Source organism: Acinonyx jubatus, chromosome B3 (assembly GCF_027475565.1).
Source record: "Acinonyx jubatus isolate Ajub_Pintada_27869175 chromosome B3, VMU_Ajub_asm_v1.0, whole genome shotgun sequence".
Taxonomy (NCBI): domain Eukaryota; kingdom Metazoa; phylum Chordata; class Mammalia; order Carnivora; family Felidae; genus Acinonyx; species Acinonyx jubatus.
Window position 1 is genome coordinate 6,009,106 of NC_069386.1, and position 24,987 is coordinate 6,034,092.

The 24,987-nt window shown below is 51.3% G+C and overlaps 2 protein-coding genes across 6 annotated transcripts in view; both read left to right on the top strand.

The window, feature by feature from the left end:
• Window positions 1–1,816: 1,816 nt before the first annotated feature.
• Window positions 1,817–14,796, top strand: PLIN1 (perilipin 1). Of its 5 annotated transcripts, none has more exons than XM_027068058.2 (9): window positions 1,817–1,908; window positions 2,577–2,635; window positions 5,678–5,882; window positions 7,600–7,682; window positions 8,984–9,248; window positions 9,575–9,747; window positions 11,429–11,614; window positions 12,046–12,291; window positions 13,297–14,796. In XM_027068058.2, exons 2-9 carry the CDS (start codon window positions 2,588–2,590, stop codon window positions 13,654–13,656), a joined length of 1,566 nt encoding a protein of 521 aa, XP_026923859.2. In that variant the 5' UTR covers window positions 1,817–1,908; window positions 2,577–2,587; the 3' UTR covers window positions 13,657–14,796. The 5 variants fall into 5 exon arrangements, with proteins under 5 accessions (XP_026923859.2, XP_026923858.2, XP_026923860.2 ...); XM_027068057.2 differs by having other exon boundaries at window positions 1,836–1,979; XM_027068059.2 differs by lacking the exon at window positions 1,817–1,908 and adding an exon at window positions 1,941–2,053.
• Window positions 14,797–20,839: 6,043 nt separating this feature from the next.
• KIF7 (kinesin family member 7) overlaps window positions 20,840–24,987 on the top strand; it is a 32,696-nt gene continuing 28,548 nt past the window's right edge. The window contains exon 1 of the mRNA XM_053223558.1: window positions 20,840–24,328. The gene's annotated coding sequence lies outside the window, so the exon portion shown is untranslated. The remainder of the gene's footprint in view (window positions 24,329–24,987) is intronic.

Here is a 24,987-nt window from a genome sequence, read left to right on the forward strand (position 1 = left end):
TGCACTCTCTGGCCCAGAGCCACCGCTCCAAAGCCCTGCAACTGCCCTTTGGCCCAGTTTGCTCTCCAGACACAGCCTCGTGGATGAATTGCCCTGAACCTTGAGGCGAGGTTTTTAAATGCTTCCATTTTTAAATGCTTCCTTTCCTCCATCACTGTCTTCTATTTTAAAAGCCCCAGTCGGGGGGCACCTGGGTGGCTCGGTCGGTTAAGTGACTCTTGATCTCAGCTCAGGTCATGATCTCATGGTCAAGAGATCGAGCCCTGCCTCAGGCTCTGCACTGATAACTGCTGATAGCTCAAAGCCTGCTTGGGAGTCTCTCCCGTCCTCTCTCTCTGCCCCTCCCCCCCTCTCAAATAAATAAGCATTAAAAAATAAAAAATAAGGGTTCCTGGGTGGCCCTTTTGGTTAAGCGTTCGACTTCAGCTCAGGTCATGATCTCACGGTTCGTGAGTTCAAGCCCCACTTTGGGCTGTCTGCTGTCAGCGCGGAACTCGCTTTGGATCCTCTGCCTCCCTCTCTGCCCCTTCCCTGTGTTCTCTCGCTCTCTGTCTCAAAAATAAGTTTTAAAACATGATGTAAAAAAAATTAAATATAGAAGTCCCACTCAAATCAATAAGTGCTGAACATACCACATATTTATTACTCCTTTTGGAGGCTCCCTGCGTGACTCTTTCCTCCCTTTCCTGACCTCTCATTCCCTGCTTTATTATATCACAGATGCAGAATTGATGGCCAATGGAGAAAGCGCCATTTCTCACCTCCTGCCCTTCTCTGGTTGCCCACAGCATACAGCTTAGCCGAGAGTCCTCAACAGAGATAATTCTACGAACAATAAGGAAAATAAGTTTGTACCCCCATTATTCATCTTATTATTATTTTTAAGTAAGCTCTAAGCCCAACAGGGGGGTTGAAATCAGGACCCTGAGATCAAGAGTTGCATGCTCTACTAACTGAGCCAGCCAGGAATCCCCCCACCGCCACCAATATCCATTTTAAGAGGCCCTTAGATAATCTGAAAACTGGCTTCCACCATACTCTGTCGTCTTTGAAGCCAGGAGCTAGAACTTGGGCCCCCGGCTGGTTTGTACTAAGGAAGGGATGAGAGGTGATAGTTCTTGGTTGTTTGCATGCTTCAATAAGTCAGAGGATCCTGGCCAACACTGTTTCAGACTCGGCAAAATCCAGTTAGCTCTCCCGCGGCATATTCTGGTGGCATCTTAGACCGGGTGGAGTTCAATAAACTTCCTTGAAATCTAGGAATTTACAGAGGTTGAAACTGCTTCCTCAAAGGCTAGATTGCCAAAGAGTCAACCCCCAGCTCTGGTCCTCTTCTTGAGAGTAATGTATCAGAGAGAGAGTAGTACATTTGGGTGAGCGCTGTTCCTGCGTAGGTTTAAATCTTACTGTTCAAAATTCACTCTTGTAAATAATAAGGGATGAGGGAAGTGGGTTGAAGACAGTCCCACAGCACACTCTGAAAAAGGAACCAAAGACTATAGAACTTTAGAATTCATGAGTTTCATGACATATTCCAACACCTTCTTTCTGGAAGACAGGTGGTTTTTTTGTTGTTGTTTGTTTGAGAACCGGGGGCCAGAAATGTGTTAACAGAATGGATTTTTCATGGCTCTGGAATAATAACGCCTCGGCCTGGATTTCCATCAGCTCTGCAGTCCACCTCCTAGTTGGCCATATCTCCTTACAGAAGTTAGGGTACGTTCAGGGGGCCCTGGCTCAAATAACCACAACAACTGGCTGACCCAACGTTCTCTTCCTCTCTGCCCTCCTCCAGCTGGGAGGTGTTAGTAGCATTGCCCAAGGCTTCTCTGGAGCAGCTGGAAGGGTTTCTTCTGGGGAGACACTCAGAAGCCTGGGCTCTGTGGGACCGAGGCAGCATCCGCTAGCGTGAGTGCAGGGGCCCAGGAACATCTGCCTTACCTGCTTTGTTTCCGAGAGTTAAAGGAAAGAAGCTGAGGGTAAGGGTGTCCTGAGAACTTTACTGAAGATGAAGAGGCCTGCAGGGAAACCACTGAGGGAGAGATTACCCAAGGTGAATGACCAAGAGTGTAGGATAGATATCCTGGCGCACTAGCTTTTCCAGAACGCAGCTGAAATAGCTGGTTTTAAGAGTGACTGCTTTCTTAGTTGAGCATTCAGGGAAGGACCAGTGGATACGCTTGCTTAAAAAGAACAGAATTAATGCAGAACTTTTTCACCAAAAAAAAAAGACTAAACCTGAAACTTATTCTTTCAGTCTCTTGGATCTTCATCTGGGAGCCTCTTCATCTAAAACCTCTTACCTCGTAAAGCTACCCTTATTTCTCATTTCTTACCCTGAACCCTTGTAAGAAACATCAGTCTTGACAAGTAGGCTGTGGGGCAGCTCCTCCCAGTGGGACTCCAGGGAGGGGCCGCTAGTCCTTGACATTCACCCTCCAACCAGATGCCTTCTGTTGAGGGAGCTGGAGCCCCTAGGCAGCCTGGGCCTCGTCAGTGGTCATGAGAGGTAGGGGACTGACCCTGCAAGTGTCAAGCTGAGAGCTTTCTCATGGACCTGGCACTCTGCTTTGCAGCTTGAAGAGCTATGACGGCCATCAACAAGGGCCCAGCCTTGCCGGATGGAGACCTCCCCGTAAGTAACTTGGGCCTTTATGAGAAGGGAGGAGGGGACCACTGAGTGGGGGAGGGAGGACAGGTTCAGGGGATTTAGGACAAGATCTGTCTCGATTATATTCACCTTTCATTGACCATTACGTCTTCATTATTCTCGCCCTCACTGCCTTTTGCAGGGGGCTCTTAGAGGAGGGGGCGGGGGAGTGCCTAATGAAAACTAAACACCTCGGAGGAAAGGACAGAAATATTGGCTGAGAGGGAAAGAAAGGAGGGGGAAGGGAGCTACTTACTGAGTTCTAAACCCTGATGCAAAAGCCCCTGCTTTGTCCACCCAGGTGGGGTGTCGTTTGAGGCGCTGAGCCGCTGTATTCTGTAACTCTGGGGCGTTGTGTGTGTTCTGTGCGAATGGCACCTCTCTGAGTTACACGTGGCGCAGCTTGTTGCTGCGTATGGGAAGGGGGTCGAGGAACGGTGTTTCCAGAGTTGTGTGTCTAGGCTGGTTTTCTCTGCGACTCGGAGCGGATTGACACCTTCAGGTGTACCTGATGCCTCCGTGCAAGGCCTCTCCGATTTAGGCACAGTTCAAAGAGTCAATGAAGCTTACAAATTGTGCACCCCTATACTGCCCATCTTGTCCCCAATTAGAGGACCTAATTTATTTTTTTAATTTTTTTATTTAAAAAAAAATTTTTTTTAACGTTTATTTATTTTTGAGACAGACAGAGCATGAACAGGGGAGGGGCAGAGAGAGAGGGAGACACAGAATCTGAAACGGGCTCTAGGCTCTGAGCTGTCAGCACACAGCCTCGTGCGGGGTTCGAACTCACGGACCGTGAGATCATGACCTGAGCTGAAGTCGGACGCTTAACCGACTGAGCCACACAGGCGCCCCTAGAGGACCTAATTTAAACTAACCTTTGCACTTGGAATCACCATGTTAAGTTTTATATCAAATCATAGAATATAGGGGCACTTGGGTGGCTCAGGTCATTAAGCTTCCGACTTGAGCTCAGGTCATGGTCTCTTAGTTCGTGAGTTCGAGCCCCGCGTCGGGCTCTGTGCTGACAGCCCGGAGCCTGGAGCCTGCTTCAGATTCTGTGTCTCCCTCTCTCTCTGCCCCTCTCCCATTCACGTCCTGTCTCTCTCTGTCTCTGCAAAACGAGTGGGTGTTAAATAAATAAATAAATAAATAAATAAATAAACAAACAAATAAATAAATCCTAGAATACAGAGGCATAAAATGAACAAGTGCATAGGGTCGGGATTGACCCTCTTTGGCTCTGCCTACAACAACCTCCGAAGAGTCTGTCCAAGTATTAAAATATTCTCGTTTGCAGTCATAATCTTTGTCTAGTTCAAATTTCAAACTCGCCTGCAAAATGAAAGCTAAAATGCCGTGCACGGCCTGCTGTTCCGAGTCTCCTTGATGGGTCTTCTACCTCAGCCTACAAATAGAGAGGCCAGGTCCTCTCCTCCAGAGCAGAACCCTGTAACAGGGACACATCCCGACTGCAGAGAGAGCCCCTGCGCCTGAGTCAGACGGGGGAGCTTTCTCTTTTCACTTCCTATGTGGCGGTTTCTGAGCATTCCTGCGAGCGGACAGAAGCAGAGAATACCCCTCACTAGCTGCCACGGCCGCTTATCAATCCCGTGGCCGGTCTGGCCTCATCCACACGCTCACTCACTCCTCCGCCTTGCGATATTTTGAAGCAAATCACAGGCCATTTCAGGCCTCAGTTGCAATCCTGACTCTGCCACTTACTAGCTGTGTGATCTCGGGTAAGTCACTTCACATCTCTGAGTGTTTGTGTCCCCGCAGGCAAAGTGCTAGACCTCAGAGGGTCGCTGTTAGAATTCAGTGAGGTCTTGTCACCAAAGCACCCTGATACGTGCCTGGGGTATAATGGCACTGAGGAGACGTTCCCTTGTGCATGGCTGGAGTCCACATTCTTTCAAACACCTGTGTTTGTTCACTGAGAGTCCCAGGCGACCTCCAGTTTAATTCGGTGTAGGTGACTGCTGCGTAGGTGAAACGCATTAGTAAGAACATGGCTCCCCGATAACAAGAAGTGACGGTTTCACTATACCCCATGTGCTCAGACCACATCTGGAATGCTGTCTTCAAGTGTGAGTGCATATATTGAAGGAAAGCAGCACTAAACTGTAGCAGGTCCAGAGGGGACCAGCAGACCAGGGTGGTAAGCTAAGTTAGGATCCGGAGCTATTGAGCACAGAGGAGGGACCACTAAAGGCAGACATATATATTGCCTTCAAATATGTGAAGGGCCAGCCCATGAATGATGAAATAGGTTTGCTCAGTGTTGTTCCAGAGGACAGAGGGTGGAGCAGTGGGTGAAGGCACATTGTAGCTCAGCACTGGCTGTCCAACAAGGGCCACGGCCACTCTAGGAGGGGCAAGACCCATCCAAGGAGACATCTAGATACAAGTCTGCCAGAGAGGCTATGGGAAGGAGGCATTTTTGCTGCAGAAGCTCCCGGAGATCTGAACTTCCGTGATTCCGATCTAAACTCACCCCTTCTAGGTACAGCCCCGGCTGATTCATTTATTCGGCCAACATTACCGCGCAGGTTTTAGGCTAGGCACTGGAGATGCAAAGAGGACGGTTGGCCGGGAGAGAGACAGGTACACACATGATCGCAGCACCATGTGATGTGTGTGGAGACAAGCCAGGAGGGAGTGGAAGCTTCTGACGTGATGGAAGAGGGTCAGAAGCCTCACAGAACCAGTGAGCCTCAGGCCGTGTCTTGAGGGAGTGGCATTTTGCCCGACAGAAAGGGGCATGGGAGGGCAGGGGGAGAGTGCCCAAGGGGAGGACTGGCATGCGGAGGCCGGGAGGCCACGTCCCAGCAGCTCTCCAGAGCCTGGATTGTGGCCAGGAGAGCGGAGCAGTCTGGCTCTTGTGTTCCCCCTCTGGCCCGGGTTCCTCCTGGGTCGCTTGGACCCCGGCTAGCCTCACCGGTGGGCGCCGTGACCCTGGGCTGCCTTCCCGAGAGGCACGAGAGGGCAGAGGGACAACTCGATTGCCTTCTCTTCTTCCAGGAGCAGGAGAACGTCCTGCAACGGGTCCTGCAGCTGCCGGTGGTGAGCGGCACTTGCGAGTGCTTCCAGAAGACCTACACCAGCACCAAGGAAGCCTACCCCCTGGTGGCCTCTGTGTGCAATGCCTACGAGAAGGGTGTGCAGGGCGCCAGCAGCCTGGCGGCCTGGAGCATGGAGCCCGTGGTCCGCAGGCTGTCCACCCAGTGTGAGTCTTCGTGGCCCTTGCAGGCCACCATCCGTCAGTCTGTCCGATCGACAGCTCGCTTGTCCGTCTGCCGATATGTCTGTGCACCTTCTTGTCTGTCTGACCGCCTTTCTAACCACCTACATCCCATTACACAGATCATGCAGACGTAGATACAGCTACAGATATGGACATACATCCCTTCCCATCCTTACGTGTCTCGTCTATCGCCAAGTTGGCATTTTCCTGGGATCACATGATAGGCCAGAGAGTTGGCAGGGGAGGGAATGGGCAGAGCCGTGTGGGCAGTGGTGGGAGTGAAGCCTGTGGTAGACCAGACACCCAGTTTGGCCCCAAATCTGGCGGCAGCAGGAACTCGTAGAGTCTGACACACAGGCAGGGTCCCTAGGTGCTAGGGCTGGCCCGGCAGGGCCTGGGGAGCGGGGGCACAGGAAGCTCTCCGGGCCCAGGAGCTGATGGGACCAGCCGGTGACAGTCGATGTGGCCCCTGCTATCAGACCCCCCCCTGTTCAAATTGTCCTGCCTTATTTGTAAATACAGTCTCCAAAGCAAGGCGCCCTCTCTCTCTCTCTCTCTCTCTCTCTCTCTCTCTCTCTCTCTTTTTATTCCAGCATGGTTAACATACAGTGTTATGTTAGTTTCAGGTGTACAATATAGTGATTCACTAATTCCATACATCACCCGCTGCTCATCACAACATCCAAGGCAGGGCTCTTGACAGGGCTGAGGGAAATCCCAGCAGCACCAAGAAGTCTAGGACCTTCCACCATCCTGATTAGAGAATTATGGGTGTCTGAGGATTCTGCCCTGGGCCAGCAGCCTCCCTGCCTACAAACTCTTCAAATAATTTCCCTGGGTCTCATTTCGCCCAATCAGAAGATGGCCAGGTCATCTGGGTTCTCTGCTGCTTGAGAATTTTGTGAAGAAATGTCACCTATCTGGAGAAAGCATATGTGAAAGATTATGTGAGAGAATATAGAACCCGTCTCCATGGTCACGACTGCAGGGCTACATCTTCGGCAGCCCCTGGGCAGTAATCTAGAAGCATTTGCGTCCTCTGGGACTTGCCCTGCTCTCTAGGGACAATTCCTTTCTCTTCCCTGTGACCCTCTTCCCGCTGCTGATCATCTTCCTCCTAGAGATCAGAAAGAAGGGCAAGGACCGTCTGGGGCCTGGGCTGGCCATGGCTAGGAGTTGGTCACCTCCAGAACTAAGCCGTGCCCGCCCTACTCCCACCAAGGCCCCCGGAGGGCCCTGCTGCCCCTGTTCACACGCCTTCACTCTCCTCCTTCGTGCCCACCCAGAGTTCACCCAGAGAGGGGAGGGAGGGCAGGGAGGGAGAGCCCAGTATTTGTTGGTGATTCACAGAGTTTCTGCCAGTTCCTCCTGCAAGGTAGGATCCATTAACCCACGTCTTACAAATGAGGAACCGGAGGCTCAGGCAGGTTGTGACTCCCCTGAGGCCACACTTTGCAGGTGCAGACTCTGGGCTTTGAGTGCAGACCTGCCTGACTCCAGAGTTCCTACACAGAGGGAAGACACGGGCCTGGCCTCCAGGAGTTACCGCGGACTAGAGGGGCTGCAGGGGAGCCCCAGGTTCCCAGATGCGCTGGAGGCAGCAGGGCTGGGGGTTTTGAAGGCTCTGAGGCACCTTCCCTGGCACGGAGGCCACTGCTAGGTTCTCACAGCTTACCCCACCATGGCCCTTCACTTCCAGTCACAGCGGCCAACGAGCTGGCCTGCCGAGGCCTGGACCACCTGGAGGAAAAGATCCCAGCCCTCCAGTACCCTCCTGAAAAGGTGAGCCCCTTTCCTCTTCCGGAATGTGCCCCGTGTTCCGTTGTCCCGCCGCTCAGGAGGAGAGGCCACAGGCTGACGATCCATGACTGTCAGTCTTTCATTTCTGTGGTAGGCACCCTTCCAGCTTGGGGGTGGCTGCCGGCTCCTAAGTCCACACAGCAGGCTTCCTCCTCTCCCTGTGGTGCCAAATGAAGGCCCCGCCCAGGGGCAAACTCAAACAGGAGCTTGGGGCGGGTCTCACTGCTTCAGATCCCACCAACCCCCCTGCCCTGCCCCACGGCACCTGGTGGGCCCACACTGGGCCACTTGCTGACTATAGTCCCCTAACATCCTGGGCCACACTCATCAGATCCCGGGACTGCACTCCCATGTCCTCAAGATCCAGCCCTTTATGGACCATGAGACTGAAAAGGTCACTTTACCTAGATACACGTGCATTGGGCGTTTGCTAGGTAAGGGCTTTGGGGATAAGCTCCCTCCCACTGACCAACCATCTACTCATCCCACAACTATTTCCTAAGCCCTACCCTGTGCCAGGGGCCGTGATGCGATTTGTGGAGCCCTCCCATTTAATCCTCTTGTCAGCCCTCTGGGACAGGGCAGGGATCCCCATTTCACAGATGAGAAAGCTAGTGACTTTTCCCTGGCCGCACAGCCGTAAGTGGAGGCCACGTGAGAGCGGGTCTGCTTGGCTCGGAGGCCTGTGCTCTTCACATCTTTCCGGATAAAGGGCACCTTTGTCACAAAAGGGCTCCCAGGCTGATAGGAGAGAAAGATAATTATTTTGGTACAGAACTGGTAGGGTGAACAGCCACATCTCTGAGTCAATATAAACACAGGCGGGAATGTGAGCGGTGTTCTGAGGAAAGAACAGAGAAGGCATTAAAGGAGTTTGGGAGTGGAGGTGCCTTGTGTACATGAGAATCTCAGGACGGGTGTCATCAAGGAGGTGGCCTCTGTGGGGGAAGGATGGTGAGGATCTTGATAGGCGGAAGTGGGGTGCGAAGCAGCCAGGAGATCCATGCACAGGGAGAACTGGAGCTCTTCCCCCTTTAAAGCCCAGCGTAGTCAAGAGGCCCAGATATTGGTGCCAGTCCCCGGGGCCTTTATTTTCTTTTTTAAGTAAGCTCAACGCCCAGCGTGGGGTTTGAACTCACAAGCTTGACATCAAGAGTCAGATGCTCTATCGACTAAGCCAGTCAGGCGCCCCTCGCTTGGGCCTTTAATTGAGGCCTTCCTGGGAGCTGGGCTCAGGGCTACCAGACCCACAGGCCTGACCCCCCCCTCCCCCTTTCCCACAGATCGCCTCTGAGCTGAAGGACACCATCTCCACCCGCCTTCGCAGTGCCAGGAATAGCATCAGCGTTCCCATTGCCAGCACTTCGGACAAGGTCCTGGGGGCTGCTCTGGCCAGCTGCGAGCTCGCCTGGGGGGTGGCCAAAGACACTGCTGAGTATGCTGCTAACACCCGAGCCGGCCGGCTGGCCTCCGGAGGGGCCGACCTGGCCCTGGGTGGCGTCGAGAAGGTGGTAGAGTACCTCCTCCCTTCCGCCAAGGAAGAGTCAGGTATCTATCGTTAGGGGGGCTGGCAGACCTCCCCACCCCCACCCCCCTGGAAAGGGAGGCGCCTACCCATGCTGCCTGGGAATTAGCAACAGGCAGCCAGGACTCACCCAGCCACTGCTCTGGAACAGGGAAGGTCCGACGAGATACTTAGATGGAGCCATCCTAACATAGCCTCCTCTCCCCATTTGTAAGTGGGGCAAGTGAGTGACCCGAGTCACTAGCAGACTTGTGGTGGAACCAGGGTGACCGCTTTCCAACCCTAGACAGAGCTTCCCTAGCCCGTCTCTGATCAGCTTTCCTCTCTTTTACCCCCAAATCCAACCCAGCCCCTGCCGCAGGACACGAGCAGGCCCAGAAGCCTCCCAAAGGCAAGCCGAGCCTCCTGAGCAGGGTTGGGGCCCTGGCCAACACCCTGTCCCAACACACCTTCCAGACCACAGCCCGTGCGCTGAAGCAGGGCCACGCCCTGGCCATGTGGATCCCAGGTGTGGCGCCCCTGGTGAGTGTCTGCCCTGATCTGGCTGACCCCCAGCCTGGGTCCCTCCCACCCAACTCCACCTCTGGTCCTAAGAACATTCCCTCCTCCAGCCTGGCCTGGGACTTTTGGTCTAAGGACAAGAGGCCTTAAGGCGGTTGAGGGCCGGTCCTCTGGCTGCAAGGGGAAAGAAAAGACAGGACATGAACCAAGGGCAAGCTGCCTTGCTAGGGTGTCTCCCTCTGAGCCCCACCCCCCAAATTCATCCTCCTAGGGGGCCTCCTGCTGTGGGCCCTCCTGCCTATGAGGGAGCAGAGGCCCCCAGCTGCTATCCAGACACTAGGGAGTGTCCCCTGTAAATAATCCAGGCCCCAAGCTCCTTCCGTTGAGGAGAGAGCCCTGGCCAGGCTGCAACCCTGACCGCCCCAGATTTCAAAATTTCCTTTCCAGAGGCTTCTCATTTGCATTCTACTTGCCCCTAAGGCAAAGCCTCCTTTTCTAGGTGCACGTAGGGCTATCTCCCCACCATACCCTCCTCCACCTCTGTGTATTTTAGCAGAGATAGACTGCATTTTTTCGTAAGAAACAAAGACCAAATCGAGGAAAATAAAGGAAACACAACATTACAGCATAAAGGTCAGCAAACGAAAGAGCCATTTCTGAGCCATCATTTGGGTGACACTTTTAAAAGCTCATCAGCCCTGGATCATCCATTCCAGCTAATGTTTGCTGAGAACGTGCTGTGCGCCAGCTTCTGTGGCTCCAGTAGGGATACAGGACTGGTAGTTCCCTTCTGTCCCCTGTACTGGGGGGTCATTTCCCAGTGGGGGCTGAGACGGACCCGTGTGCCAGCCTTATGTGCAGTCGGGAGACCCTACCGTACCGTGCAACCTCGGGCACCCTGTTCACGTAAGACATACCGGTGTCCCCTGGAGTTGAATAATAAATGTTTGTGGAGCTCCCTAGGGTCCAGAGTGAGCCAAGCTGTGCCTCAAGGGGACACTAGCCCACCTGCCCAAGTCTGTTTCCGCCCATGGGACACTGTGGCCCTGTTGATTTTTTCACTCTTTAAAGATCTCCAAGCAGTAGCTGCTAAAGCTAAACACACATACCCCCTAAGACCCATCGATTCGACCCACCAGCAACGAGAGCTTATGTCCCCCAAAAGACACATCGAAATGTTCCTATCAGGCTTTATCCTTAGCCAAGAACTGGAAACAGCACAGACGTCCATCAACAGCAGAATGTGTAAATTATGGCATGCGTACATGGACTTGTCACAGGGAAGAGAAGGAGCTATTTTGAACGCGCAAGAGCACAGACGAATCTCACAACATGATGTTGAATAAAAAGCCATTCGTGAAAGAAAACACATTGGATGAGTCCATTTATATGAGGTTCAAAAATGGGCAAAACCAAGGCATGGTGGTAGAGGTCAAAATGTGGTCCCCCTGTGCCACCCACCCGCCTGCGTGGGTGGCACAGGGAGACTGGGGGGTTGAAAGGGGTCTGTGTCTTGATCTGTGGTAGTTACACAGGCGTGTGCTCAGGAAACCTCACAGAGCTGCACATGAACGATGTGCGCACTCCACGTATGGAAGTTATCCCTCAATGACAAGTTTTAGGAACAGTCTGCTGGGGCCTGACCCTGGGGGCGAGGGGGTCTGCCCCTGAATCCAGCAGCCCTCTGCCTTCCGTCCCTCAGAGCAGTCTGGCCCAGTGGGGCGCGTCCGCGGCCATGCAGGTGGTGTCCCGGCGGGAGAGTGAGGTGCGGGCGCCCTGGCTGCACAGCCTCACGGCCGCCCAGGAGGAGGACCACGAGGACCACACGGACACAGAGGGAGAGACGGAGGAGGAGGAGTCAGACACCGAGGAGAACAAGCTCAGTGAGGTAAGGGGGCGAGAAGCTGAGTGGGACCAGGATGCCTCCGGGTCCCGCGGCCCAGTGAGGGGACGAGAAGCAGAGGCACAGGGTGAAACAGGGTCTCTGCCTCCCTCCCACCCCAACCCCCCCCCAGGGGCTCAGAGACGCAGTGCCTGCCTCCTGCACTGCTCCCCTCACCTGCACACAGCCTCTGTGCCCCCTCCTCAGCTGACCCGCACAGTAGGTGGGGAGACTGCCAGACTCATTTTGCAAATGAAGAAGCGGGTTCAGAGAGGGGAAGTGACCTGCCCAAGGCCACACAGCTGGTGGCAGAGCCGAGCCTAGGGCTGTTTCAGTTTGGTGTCCCCCCTTCTTTCCCTTCTAGCTCTGGGGGTGGTGGGGAGGGGGAGGGCCAGGGGGGCCGCTGCAGGAGGTGCTGACCTAGCTCTGGCCCGCAGGTAGCAGCCCTGCCCAGCCCACAAGGCCTCCTGGGCAGCGTGGCCCACACCATGCAGAAGGCCCTCCAGAGCACCATCTCGGCAGTGATGTGGGCGCCCGCGACTGTGCTGGGCTCGGCAGCCAGGATGCTGCACCTCCCCGGGGCCCCCGCTGTCTCCTCCGCCAAGGGGAGGGCCATGTCCCTGTCGGACGCCCTGAAGGGTGTCACTGACAACGTGGTGGACACGGTGGTACATTACGTGCCGGTGAGTCCCGCCCCAGGGGCCTGGAAAGGACGGACACAGCAGCTTTGACTCGGCTGTGGTGGCCTTCCCGTCCCCAATCTCCCTGGCGGTCCTCCGGATCCTCAGCGCCCCGGAAACGTTTTGACAAACTACGGCCTTGACTGGGGGCCCTTGCCAGCCCCAAGAGTATAGAGCCCATGACGCTGGCCTGAGACCTTTCCCCACATGCCCCCTTCCGACCATCAGCCTGGGGTTGCTGGTGGCCCAGCCCTCCCCTCAGCAAGCGAGGGTGTGCTGCTTCCTGGGAAGGGGCTGGAGGGAGGTTTCCAGGGCACCCTGGGGGCTGGGCTACGTTCCAGGGCACAGTGGCCGCCCCATCCCAATCCTAGCACCTAGCAGCAACAGGAAAAACCAAGAGACACCAATACTGTCCCCTTGGGCATCCCCGGGGCCCCTTCCCAGAGCAAGTTACAGGTTGTGTGGGCTCCATGGCTGCCAGCCAGGCACCGGGCCCCTCGGGGCTAGCAAGGCTTGGGGGGCAGGGGTCGCTGAGTCACTCGCTTCTGAGAGGCAGGCCAGGGGTCCTGGCAGCCAGCCTGTTCACCTTGGGCCCCAAACAGGGCCAGGCCTGGGCACCCTGACCCCGGTGGGGACAACGTGTGGGCCATGCTTAGTGCACAACTCCGCCCCAAGGAAAGGTGGGAAAGCCACTCTCTTTCCACCCAGGGACCCTTGAGGGAGGCTCGAGGTGTCCAGAAACTGGGAGGAAGGGATGCCTGCTTTGCATAAGGGTCTGGCCTGTGGAGACCGCTGGAGAGAGAGGGCAAGACATCATTGATCTCCCCTGGGCCCCCCTCCCCCCCGCCTGTGTCCCAGGGCACTAAAGGCTCAGTCCTACACTCCAGGCGGTGCCCTCCCCCTCGAAGGTCGCTCCTGGGAGGCGTGGATGCGAGGGTCCCAGAGAAGCGGTGGGCGGGAGGCGCAGGGACAGCGGCCAGGCCGGGGCCCTAACACGACTGCCTTCAGCTCCCCAGGCTGTCGCTGATGGAGCCCGAGAGTGAATTCCGGGACATCGATAACCCGCCTGCGGAGGCCGAGCGCCGGGAGGCGGAGCGCAGGGCGTCTGGGGCGCCGCCCGCGGGCCCGGAGCCCGCGCCGCGCCCCCAGCAGCCCCGCGGCAGCCTGCGGCCCGCGCGTAGTCCCGGGGTGCCCCCCGGCCCGGGGCAGGAGGACAGGGCGGACGCGCCCGCCGCGCCGCGCCCGGTCTTCCCGGCGGTGGCCCGCGAGAAGCCCGCGCGCAGGGTCAGCGACAGCTTCTTCCGGCCCAGCGTCATGGAGCCCATCCTGGGCCGCGCGCAGTACAGCCAACTGCGCAAGAAGAGCTGAGCCCCGCGCGACCGTCCGCCCGGCCCCCGGCCCCGACGGCGGCGAGGCCCCCGCGGGCTCTCCAGCTAAGAAACAAAGCCCGCACTTCCAAGTGAGCGCAGACTTCTTCCAAGTGGGCCCCATTCCCGCGGCATCATCTTCCCAGCACCTTTTTTGGGCTTAGCTGTCAGAACCTATTCTTAAGAAGCACCGGAGCAGCAGCTTGCTTTGCTTGTATGCCTTTTGTTTTTCGTTTTTCCAAAGGATTAATTGTCTGACTTGATGTCTCACTTCTTTAACCAAATTTGTTGCCAAAATGTAGATCCAGCATCCGCAGACCGATAGTAAGCAGGAGTTTGTGACCCATGTTTAAGCCCTGAGCTCAGAGACTCCCCCTGAGTATCCAGGCTCTCCGCAGACTCCTTTGAAGGGAACAACGATTAGGTGCGAAAGCTGTTGGTACGTTTCTATAAAGAGTAGCCTCGCATTTCCGAGGACCCGCTACTCTTCCCAGGCTGAGCCCCGGCCTGCGCTCTGTAGCGCCACCTTCTGGCTCACAGCCACCTTTCCGTTTGCATCCTAGCCTTCCTTCCATCTGCGCGTTCACCCTTCCGTCGCCTTTTGACCGCTGGCGCCCTGGTGCTGGGGGCGACAACGGTGACCTTTCACCTCCTTGAAGTCTAACCTAGACAGACTGTGTGTATGGGCTCTGTGACCACAGTTCATTTCAAGCCCTATTTTTGAAAATGGCAGTATTTGGTAAATCTAGGGAATGCATACGTGCAATTTAAAAATTCAAATATTGCAAAAGGGTGTGTGTCTTCCTCACTGAGTTCTCCACTTCCCCTTCACAAAAAGCACTGGGCTGTCAGTCTGTTGTGCATCCTTCCAGGTACAGGCTGTGCGTGTGCAGGCCCACTTTGTACACTCCCCACTTTGTTCACACAGCTGTGGGATGTTATCCTGTAACAATACATCTGAGAGATCTTTTTGTATCCATATCACAAATACCCCTTGCTCTTTTTCACGACCATCCAGTAAGTGCTTCGTGATATAGATGTGCTATCTTTGACTTCACTAGTTTCCTAATAATGGACTTCTAGGTTGTTTCCTTTGTTTTGCTCTTGCAAATAGTGCTACAATAAATGTCTATATACAAAATGCTTTATGCTGATGTGTAGATAATCTATAGGAGAAATTTATAAGCTGGAACCAGGACATGCTGGGTAAAAGAGTATGTGCATTTTAAATATTGTTAGATGATGCCAAGTAACCTTCCAAACCAAACTCAGTTTTTGTTGTTATTGTCATCTGCAGCTGTCAGTCCTTTTAAATATGTATTTATTTTGAGAGAGAGAGAGAGAGCGACTGTGTGTGTGTGTGCGCGCGCGCGCGCGTGCGTGTGCGCGTGCTCCCGTAAGGGAGGGGCAGAGAGAAAGGGTGAGAGAAAGTCCCAAGCAGGTTCCTCTGTCAGCACAAAGCCCAATGCAGGGCTCAAACTCATGAACTGTGAGATCATGACGTGAGCCGAAATCAAAGTCAGACGCTTTACCAACCGAGCCACCTCGACGCCCCTCCATCAGTCCTTTTGGATGTCCATATATACATTCCCCATAGGTCCCCCTCAGGCCTGTGAGCACCCTCTTGGCCCCCACTCTGTTGCACCTCTGAGAGCCCAGCTTTCTGAAACTGACTCTGGGTCCTGGCAGAGCTTTGGTGTAATGAGTCGTTGACCTTGATCCATGGTTCTGGAATCTGAGGATGCCCGGAGTGGGGGATGGAAGTGCCAGTGACATACACCTGTGGACATGGCCAGGACTCTGAGCTGGCCTTGGCACCCACCCCGCCTGTGCAATCCACACCACCCCAGCAGTTGCCTGGGGAGGGAATGTGATCTGGCAAGGGGGGCCCTTATAAATAGGCTGATATGTGGGGCACCTAGGTGGTTCAGTTGGTTAAGTGTCCCACTCTGGCCCAGGTCATGATCTCACCGTTCGTGGATCTGAGCCCCGCGTCAGGCTCTGTGCTGATAGAACCTGCTTCGGATTCTGCGTCTTCCACTCTCTCTGCCCCTCTCCTGCTCATGCTCTGTCTCTCAAAAATAAAATAAAATTAACATTAAATTTTTTTAATAAATAAATAGGCTGATAGGACAGGGGCTAGAAAGATAGAGTCCCGCCTGGCCCTGGCAGGGCTCCCGGGGGCAGCTGCTGGAGCACTGACCTCAGGCCTGGATGTGTAGAGAGAACCCCCAGCTGTCCTGGCCCCCCCTGCCCATGCTGCTTTCTTTCTGGAGCTTCAGAAACCACACTCCGACCGTCCACTCCTCCATAGTCCTGTGGCTCCTCCTTCGAGGCCATACCCCAAGTAGCAGAAAAACTGCCCTCTCAGCAACCCAGAAGAGCTGGGTCCCTGACCAGGCAGTAGCTGTCTACACAGCTGCTGGCCAGGCCACACCCCTCACCCCTCAGGGTGCTGGGGCCAGTGTATGGGGCAGGATGGCCCAGGAAACAAACAGTTTAAGTTGTAAAAGTCTCTTTTTATCATTAAAAACCTCTTGATTGGGTAGCAGACCACCCAGAGCCTGGCTCTCGGGGTTCCTGAACACTTTTTGGAGAGAAATGAGAGCAAAATATTTCCTCGAAACGAAAGAAATGTGCTTCAGCGGCTGGTGTGGAACTTTTCGCTGTTCTGAAAGACATCACTCTGGCGAGCCTCCTTGTTCACATGGATGCGAAGGCTCTTGCACACTCATCTTCAGTAGCTCATGACCTCAGAACACCCCACTTCACATTGGGATGCCAAGGCCCCTCTCCAGAGAAATGCCCTATCCCCTATCCCCTCTCTCCAGCTCATGAAATGCACCTCCAACTCCATCTGGAGATGGAGAAAGGACCATTACAGACCATAAAATACATTTATCCATGCAGTTATTTACCACTTCTTTCTTTCATAGTTAAAAAAAATTTTTTTAATGTTTTTATTCTTGAGAGAGAGACAGAGCATGAGCAGGGGAGGGGCAGAGAGAGAGGGAGACACAGAATCCGAAGCAGGCTCCAGGCTCTGAGCTGTCAGCACAGAGCCCCATGTGGGGCTCAAACTCACAAACCCTGAGGTCATGACCTAAGCTGAAGTCAGATGCTTTTTTTTCTTTTAATGTTTTATTTATATTTGACAGAGAGAGGGAGAGAGAGAGAGAGAGAGAGAGAGAGAGTGCACCCACGCAAGCAGGGGAGGGGCAGAGAGAGAGGGAGACACAGTCCAAAGCAGGCTCCAGGCTCCGAGATGCTTAACTGATGCTTAACTGGATGAGCCCGGGCGCCTCATCTTCCATAATTATTTAGGATCTTAAAATCCAAAGGACTTCTGTGTCTGGAGACCAATAGCACTACAACTTGGGCTTTAATGCTCATTGCGTTGAGCATGATTTTCCTAAACATTTAAACACTTTGTACTTAATCAAAACTTATAGAATGCATCCATCAAATTATTTTAAATATCCAAATGTCGGTTACAGACACAATGTCAGGTTCTTTTAAACATTCCTAGAAAGCCTGAGTCAGTGGAAACGTCTGCATGTTTCACTGGCATCTTATTACAGACAGCAACTTCCAGGGGATCCCCCGTCTGCGAAGGGGGCGCTGAGGCTGCACATAGAGCAGGATGGACCCTTCCCCTGCCCACCTCTCAATGTAGGAGACAGAACGCGAGCAGTACCATTAGAACGTCCTTTGTGGCATCTCTATTCCCGCCCTGGCCTGCCCCCAGGAACCACAATCTGGAATTTTGTGTTTACTATACCCTTGCTTTTCTTTATGCATATATGCATATGCCTTTCCTATGCATATATCTCACTCCAACAGTATTTATTTTTGCATGCTTTGACCTTTAAGTGGAATTACATGTATTCTTCTGAGACTTGCTTTTTTTTCCGCTCAAAGTGAAGTTCCTGAGAACCACTCATTTTCACTAGAAATTTTTTTAAAACATTTTTTTAAAATCTTTATTTTTGAGAGTGAGAGAGAGAGACAGAGCATGAACAGGGGAGGAACAGAGAGAGAAGGAGACACAGAATCCGAAGCAGGCTCCAGGCTCTGAGCCGTCAGCACAGAGCCCGACGTGGGGCTCGAACCCACGAACTGCGAGATCATGACCTGAGCCGAACGAAGTCGGACGCTTAACCGGCTGAGCCACCCAGGCGCCCCAGAAATTTTTTTCTTGTACAACTATTGCTGTGGTCTGATTGTATCCCTCCCGCCAAATTCATACGTTGAAACCCTACCCCCCAAAGATGAGAATATTAGGAGGTGGGGCCTTTGGGAGGTGATAGGGTCATGAGGGCTTCATGGGATTAGTGTCTTTGTAAAAGAGGCCCCAGAGAGCAACCTTGCCTCTTCTGCCGTGTGAGGACCCAGTAAGACACCCCGGCTCTGAGCCAAGGAAAGGACCATCACCCAAACGTGACCATGCTGGAGCTATGGCCTTGAACTTCCAAGCCTCCAGAACTATAAGAAATAAATTCTGTTGTTTATAAGCTACCCAGGCTGTTTTCTGTGGTGTTTTGCTATAGCAGCCTAAATAGACAAGTACATTTTTATGTTTAATAAGTATATTTAAATAAACTGTAATTTAGTCATTTGTATTAGAATTGATTCGGTTATTTTTAAAATTTTTTAAATGTTCACTTATTTTTGAGACAGAGAGAGAGAGAGAGAGAGACAGGGCATGAACGGGGGAGGGGCAGAGAGAGAGGGAGACGCAGAATTCAAAGCAGCTCCAGGCTCCAAGCTGTCAGCACAGAGCCCGCCGCGGGGCTTGAACCCACAAACCGTGAGATCATGACCTGAACTAAAGTTGGACGCTTAACCAACTGAGCCACCCAGGCGCCCCAGAATTGATTCAGTTTTGAGAGACAGAAAGCCCTAAATAACAACGTGTATTAGTCAGCCTTTGCCATAACACACTGCACAATAAACTATCCTAAATAGTGTGGCTTACAACAATGTGCATTTATTCTTATGTTTGTGGGTCAACAGGTCAACCGTGGTTCAGCTCATCCCTGTGGCTCTCCTAGTGGCTCTGCTTCAGCCTGTGGATCATCTGCACTTGGCTTTGGGCTGTGCATGGGTTCAAATCTGTTCTAGGTGTGCTATTTCAGGGAGCCTGGGTAAGTAAGGGTCAGGGGCTATCTGGGGCATGCTCTCCCAACACAAATCACTGCCTTCTGCTTGCATCATATCTACTCATATTCCATTGGCCGAAGCATGTCACATAGCCAAGCCCACACCAGTGGGGAAGGGGAAGAGGGAGAGGAGCAAATATTTGCTGAACAATAGTACAACCCAACACACAGTGGTTTAAATACGATAGTTTATTTCTCTCTCGTGTAAAAGCCCAGAGATGAGCGGTCCAGCGCTGGACCGCACTCCCCAGTGGCCGGAATCCAGACCTTTCTATCTTATTGTTCTGCTGTCAGTGATCTTCTTTCCTCAAGTCGTCTCACAGGCCAAGAAGGCTGCTTCTGCCCCAGCCATCAACTCCATTTTCCAGCCACAGAAAAGAAACAAGGGGGATGGAGAAATTATACACATGACTTCTGCTTATAAGTAACTGAACAAAACACAGTCACATGGCCACATCTAGATGGAAAGGAGGCTGAGTCTTTATTCAGAGTCTTTATTCAGAGTGGCTATGCATCTAATTAAAAATCAGAGGCCTTAGGGGCACCTGGGTGGCTCAGTCGGTTAAGTGTCCGACTTCAGCTTAGGTCACGATCTCACAGCTCATGAGTTTGAGCCCCGCGTTGGGCCCTGTGCTGACAGCTCAGAGCCTGGCACAGATTTTGTGTCTCCCTCTCTCTCTGCCCCTCCCATGCTCACATTCTGTCTCTCTCTCTCTCAAAAATAAACATTAATTTTTTTTTTTTTTAAATCAGAGGCCTTAAAAGGATGGAAACCGGACCCCGGGGGTGGGGGTGTCTGGGATATGCAAACTCTGCCTCACCACTCTCCTGTCAACAGTCATTTGGCTTATTTCCATATTCTTTTTTTTTAAGTAGGCTCCCTGCCCAACATGGGGCTTGAACTCATGACTCTGAGATCCAGGAGTCACATGCTCCACTGACTGAGTCAGCCAGACGGCCCTCCATATTTCTACTACTCCATAATTTTGGCGATGAACATTCTTATGAGTTTCTTAGAGAATATGACTGAGTGGGACTGCTAAGCCATAAGGTACGTGTGTTTGCTAGATATTGCCAATTTTCCTCCAACATGTTTGTTCTGATTTATATTCTCACTACAAGTATGTTGACCCTTGAACTACACGGGCTTGAACTGCACCGGTCCATGTATGCACAGATTTATTTTTGATAAGTACAGTTCAGTACTGTAAATGTACTTTCTCTTCCTTATGACTTCTTTAATAACCTTTTCTCTAGCTTGCTTTATTATAAGAATATAGTACATAATACATATGACATCCGAAATTTGGGTCAACTGACCGATTATGTGATTAGTAAGTCTTCCGGTTAATAGTAGGCTGTTAATAGTTATGTTTCTGGGGACCCAAAACTTACACATGGATTTCTGACTGGGCAGGGGGTCGGTGCCCCTAAGCCCCACCTTGTTCAAACGTCAACTGTAATTTATTCTTACTCAACATTCTCACGATCATTTGATATTGTCTATTTTTACCACTTTTGCAAATCTGTAGTGTGTAAAATAACATCTCATTGTGGATTTAAGTCCCTGATTAGCAATGATACGGAACATCGTTTATTATGTTTATTGAGTATTTGTGACGTGTCCCTTCTGTGAAGTATCCGTCAAAAGTTTTGAGCAATTTTCTTTTTTTTTTTTTTAATTAAAAAGAAACTGAAATGGACATACATTGAACAACCTTCTTTTTTTTTTAAGTTTATTTATTTATTTCTGAGAGAGAGAGAGAACAAGCAGGGAAAGGGCAGAGAGAGAGGGAGAGAGAGAGTCCCACGCAGGCTCAAGGCTCTGAGCTGTCAGAATAGAGCCTGATGTGGGGCTCGAACCCATGAGCCATGAGCTCACTACCTGAGCCGAAGTCAGATGCTTAACAGACCAAGCCACCCAGGTATCCCAGAACAACCTTCTATTAGTAATTTTTCTCACTGGTTTTTAGAGGGTTTTTTTTTTTCATATTTTCTGGATAAACATAATTATAATTCTTTTCTTTTATGTTTTGTGATTTGGAGTTATGTGTTAAAAACTCTTCCCTACAATGAAGTCATGAAGATATTCCCCTGTATTTCCTTTGAATATTTCCATAGTTTTGCTTTTTACGTTTAATTAATTTTGCTGTATGATTGAGGTAGGAATCCAATTTTCTTTCCTCCACACAGATAACTGATGGTCCTGTATATGTTTCCTAATTTCTTGAATTTTTAGTTTCTCCTCAATGGAAGTGCATACTGCGAGAAGGTTAAGAGTGCCCCTCGGAAGTCAGCTGGGAGCTTCTGCCCTGCTGACGCCTGAGCTTGAATGATGTTTCCTTGTTTCTTGTATCCAGGTAGGGCTAAGAGACCAGGTTCTGGCTCACGTATAGCCTCGTTGGGCTTTCGTTCACTGATCCACCTGCTAGCCCTGCCATAGGTCAAGTTTCCAAACACGTTCCGTTTGTCTGTTCCTGTGGGATGAACACATCATCTGAATTACAGTAGTTTAAAGTATGTTTTCATATCTGGCTGGGCAGGCACCCCCACCCCACCCTTGGCCCTTCTGTAGGAATGTCTTTACAACTTCTGGCTCTTTGTTTTTCCATTTAAATAACAGAGCCAGGTTGTCAATTTCCACAAAAGAAATTTGCACAGACTTGACTTGTCTCAAGTGACTACAATTATTCTTTGCTCGGATGCTCAGATTGCCACAATTTGGCCCCATTAGTTGGGACCTTTTTTCCTTTCAGGCGTACGACATTTTAAAATCATCTGAGTTTTCTGCCCGCAAAAAAATGATCCCAGTTCTTGACCTAACATGTGGGATCAACTACTTTGAATAGGAAATCATGACAGAGCCCAAGTTTGGACGCTGGGGCACAAATATCCAATTGTTCCATGTGCATATTGGCGACAGACAAAAACAAAAAACAAAAAACAACATTGCATATCCACTAGTAAGAGCTGGAAAGAAGGTATATCTTTCCAAAGTCATGAATTTACATCGATAGTTTCAGTGAACTCTAACATCACAAAATTCGCTCAAATTTTTACTGTAAAAATTTTATTTTCTTTAAGCTTAATAACTATTCTTATAATTATAACCCCATACCTCCTTCTCTGAAACATGAGGTTTCGCCAATCGTTACCAATCTTTGTTACATTTATGTGCATGAAGGTCCAAGTTTAGTCTCCAGCTTCTTCACATTCAGAGTCTGAATGAATCGTTTGTTTTTTTTTTAATGTTCGTTTTTGAGAGGAGAGAGAAGGAGAGAGAGAGAGCGCGCGCAAGTGGGGTTGGGGCAGCGAGAGAGGGCAGGACAGAGGATCCAAAGAGGGCCCCAAGCTGTCTGCACAGAGCCCAACTCGGGGCTCAAACTCACAAACCGCAAGATCATCACCGGAGCCGAAGTTTAACGCCCTACTGAGCTACCCAGGTGCCCCTAAATGAATTGTTTTGACCACTCTGGTAACAGGCTTCTCCGTATCATTTCAGCTCAGGACCCCAGCTACTTTAGAATAGTTGGGACCAACAATATAATTCTACAGCATATCAGAGAAAGGGGGGGGGGTTCACCTCCTTTTCCCAAATGCTTGAATTTTTATTACATTATTGCGTGTATCGAATTATATTTTGAATTATATATCGCAGAAAGTGCCACAGCTTCTGGCGGCTTCTGACGGAGAGAGGCTTGGTACCTGAATGAAGAACGTTCATGATACGTTGACCAGCCTCTCTTCATCTTTGAAGAATCTAGGACACGGTGGCAGATGACGTCCTGTCTTTGGAGCTCTCCAAAGAAACGGATCCAACAGGTCTGTTGGTATATATATAAGTATATACCAATAGGAAATGTATATACACGGAGAGAGAGATTCATTACAAGGAATTAACTCACACAGTCATGGAGGCTGGCGAGTCCTAAGATCTACAGGGTGAGTCAGCAAGCTTGGGACCCAAGAGAGCCAATGGTTTGTTCAAGTGCAAGCCTGAAGGCCCAACAACCAGGAGAACCAATAGTGTGGTTCTAGACCAGTCCAGAAGCTGGCAGGCTCAGGACTCAGTTTGAGTCTGAAGGTGGGATAAAAGCCAAAGCCTCAGTGCAAGGAAAGTCAGGCAGGAAAACTCTTATTTGGGACGGGGTCAGCCTTTTGGTTCTATTCGGGCCTTCACTTGATTGGACAAGGCCCACCCACATTGGGGAGGGCAATCTGCTTTACTCAAAGTTCACCAATTTATATGTTAATCTCACTCAAAAACACTCTCACAAAAACATCTAGAATAATGTTTTGCCAAATATCTGGGCACCCCACGGCCCCGTCAAGCCAATACATAAAATGATGGGAACCATCACACTTCCCAACACCATGCAGACTCAGGTGCACATTCTAAGCCATCATGATCAGTCCGCCCCTTTGCCGGTGGTTACTTCCAGGGGGGCAGCCCTAAGCTGTTTGGTACATGAGGTGTGAACCCTGCTCTTAGGGCTGCTAGGAAAATCTCCCTTCATCCGAAGAGCGAAGAGCGAAGAGCCTGCTCATGATACAGCGCTCTCTTCCTCCTCTGCATGTTTTATGGTCGAAGGTGATGATGGCCAGAGAAATGGACAAGCTAGGTCCTTTGTCACGTTGCCACTGACTCAGCCTGCCCCGGAGCCCTCCTCCCTCTCATCCATCTCTCAGCTGAGATAAGAAACGGCCTTATTGTACAAGCCACTTCAAGTTGTGGTGTGTGTTCCTTGAGGTCGAAGCCTTCCTAATATAGATCTACTCAAAGAGACTTGCCCCTCTCTGCAGCCTTTAATTACACTGCCTGTCTATGACAGGCAATCTTCTGTAGGCATAATAAATTAAATGTCACTGCTGCATCAGGGTTCCATTTTTCTAACGACATTTAAAGTGACAAATATGTTTCTAGATTTTAATTAAAAGTCAACCATGCATGGTGCTGTCAATGCAATCTATCCATCAGAGGTCACAGAGGTGAAGACACTCTCTCCTTGAGGTGGCACATAGATACCTGTCACCTCTCCTGGTGCCAGGTTTCCCTTGGCAATGAATACAAGGTGTAACTCGATGTCACAAATGTTAAAATGTGAGAAAAATGTGAAACTTAGAACTGAAGAAGGATCTTTTTTGTTGGATGTGAGGAGGTAGACGTTTCTACTGGGTTTCTTTTTCTGGGGGGCGGAGGTCAGGACTGAGCGTGGAAAACGGAGATGACCAAAGAAGGGACTCTGAGCTGAGGACGGGATCGCCCGGTATGCAGATGGGGGACTTGACTTCTAAAGCATAAGATGCCACAAAGAGGATGCTCCTTTATTCTCCAGGTATGTCCTGTGCACCGCTCTGTCACTTTGTGCCCACAGCAGGAAACCATGAGCCACGGTGACCTATATTTCTGCTAATGCGAAAAGGTTTTCCTTCCTTTCTTCAATAACTGTTACCAGAAACCTCTACAGAGTGACGGTGCCAGGCCTTGGGCCAGGGACAAGAGACACAGAGGTAAATAAGGCACACTCCTTTCAAGGACCTCAGTGTCGCAGGTAAAGTGCACCAGCGATAATACGTGTATCATACGTGTGTGTGTGTGTGTAATAGATACGTATGTGCTTGTATATCGTAGGGCTATAGTCTGGATGTGCGTGTCCCCCGCAAGTTCATACGTTGAAATCCTATCCTTCGGGGCGCCTGGGTGGCTCAGTCGGTTGAGCATCCGACTTCGGCTCAGGTCATGATCTCATGGTCCGTGAGTTCCAGCCCCGCGTCGGGCTCTGTGCTGATGGCTCAGAGCCTGGAGCCTGTTTCGGATTCTGTGTCTCCCTCTCTCTCTGACCCTCCCCTGTTCATGCTCTGTCTCTCTCTGTCTCAAAAATAAATAAACGTTAAAAAAAAAATTAAAAAAAAAAAAAGAAATCCTATCCCTCCAGGTGATGGTATTGATGGGGGGGCCTTTGGGAGCTGATCAGGTCATGAAAGTGGAGCCCTCATGAATGGGGTCAATGTCCTTATAGGATACACCTCAGAGAGTTAGCTCAATCTCTTCTGCCATGTGATGTTGGCCCTCTGGGGCATCCAGGAAGTGGGCCCTCATCTGACACTGAATCTTCCAATGCCAGGATTCTGGACTTCCCAGCCCCCAAGGCCTGAGAAATAAATGTTTG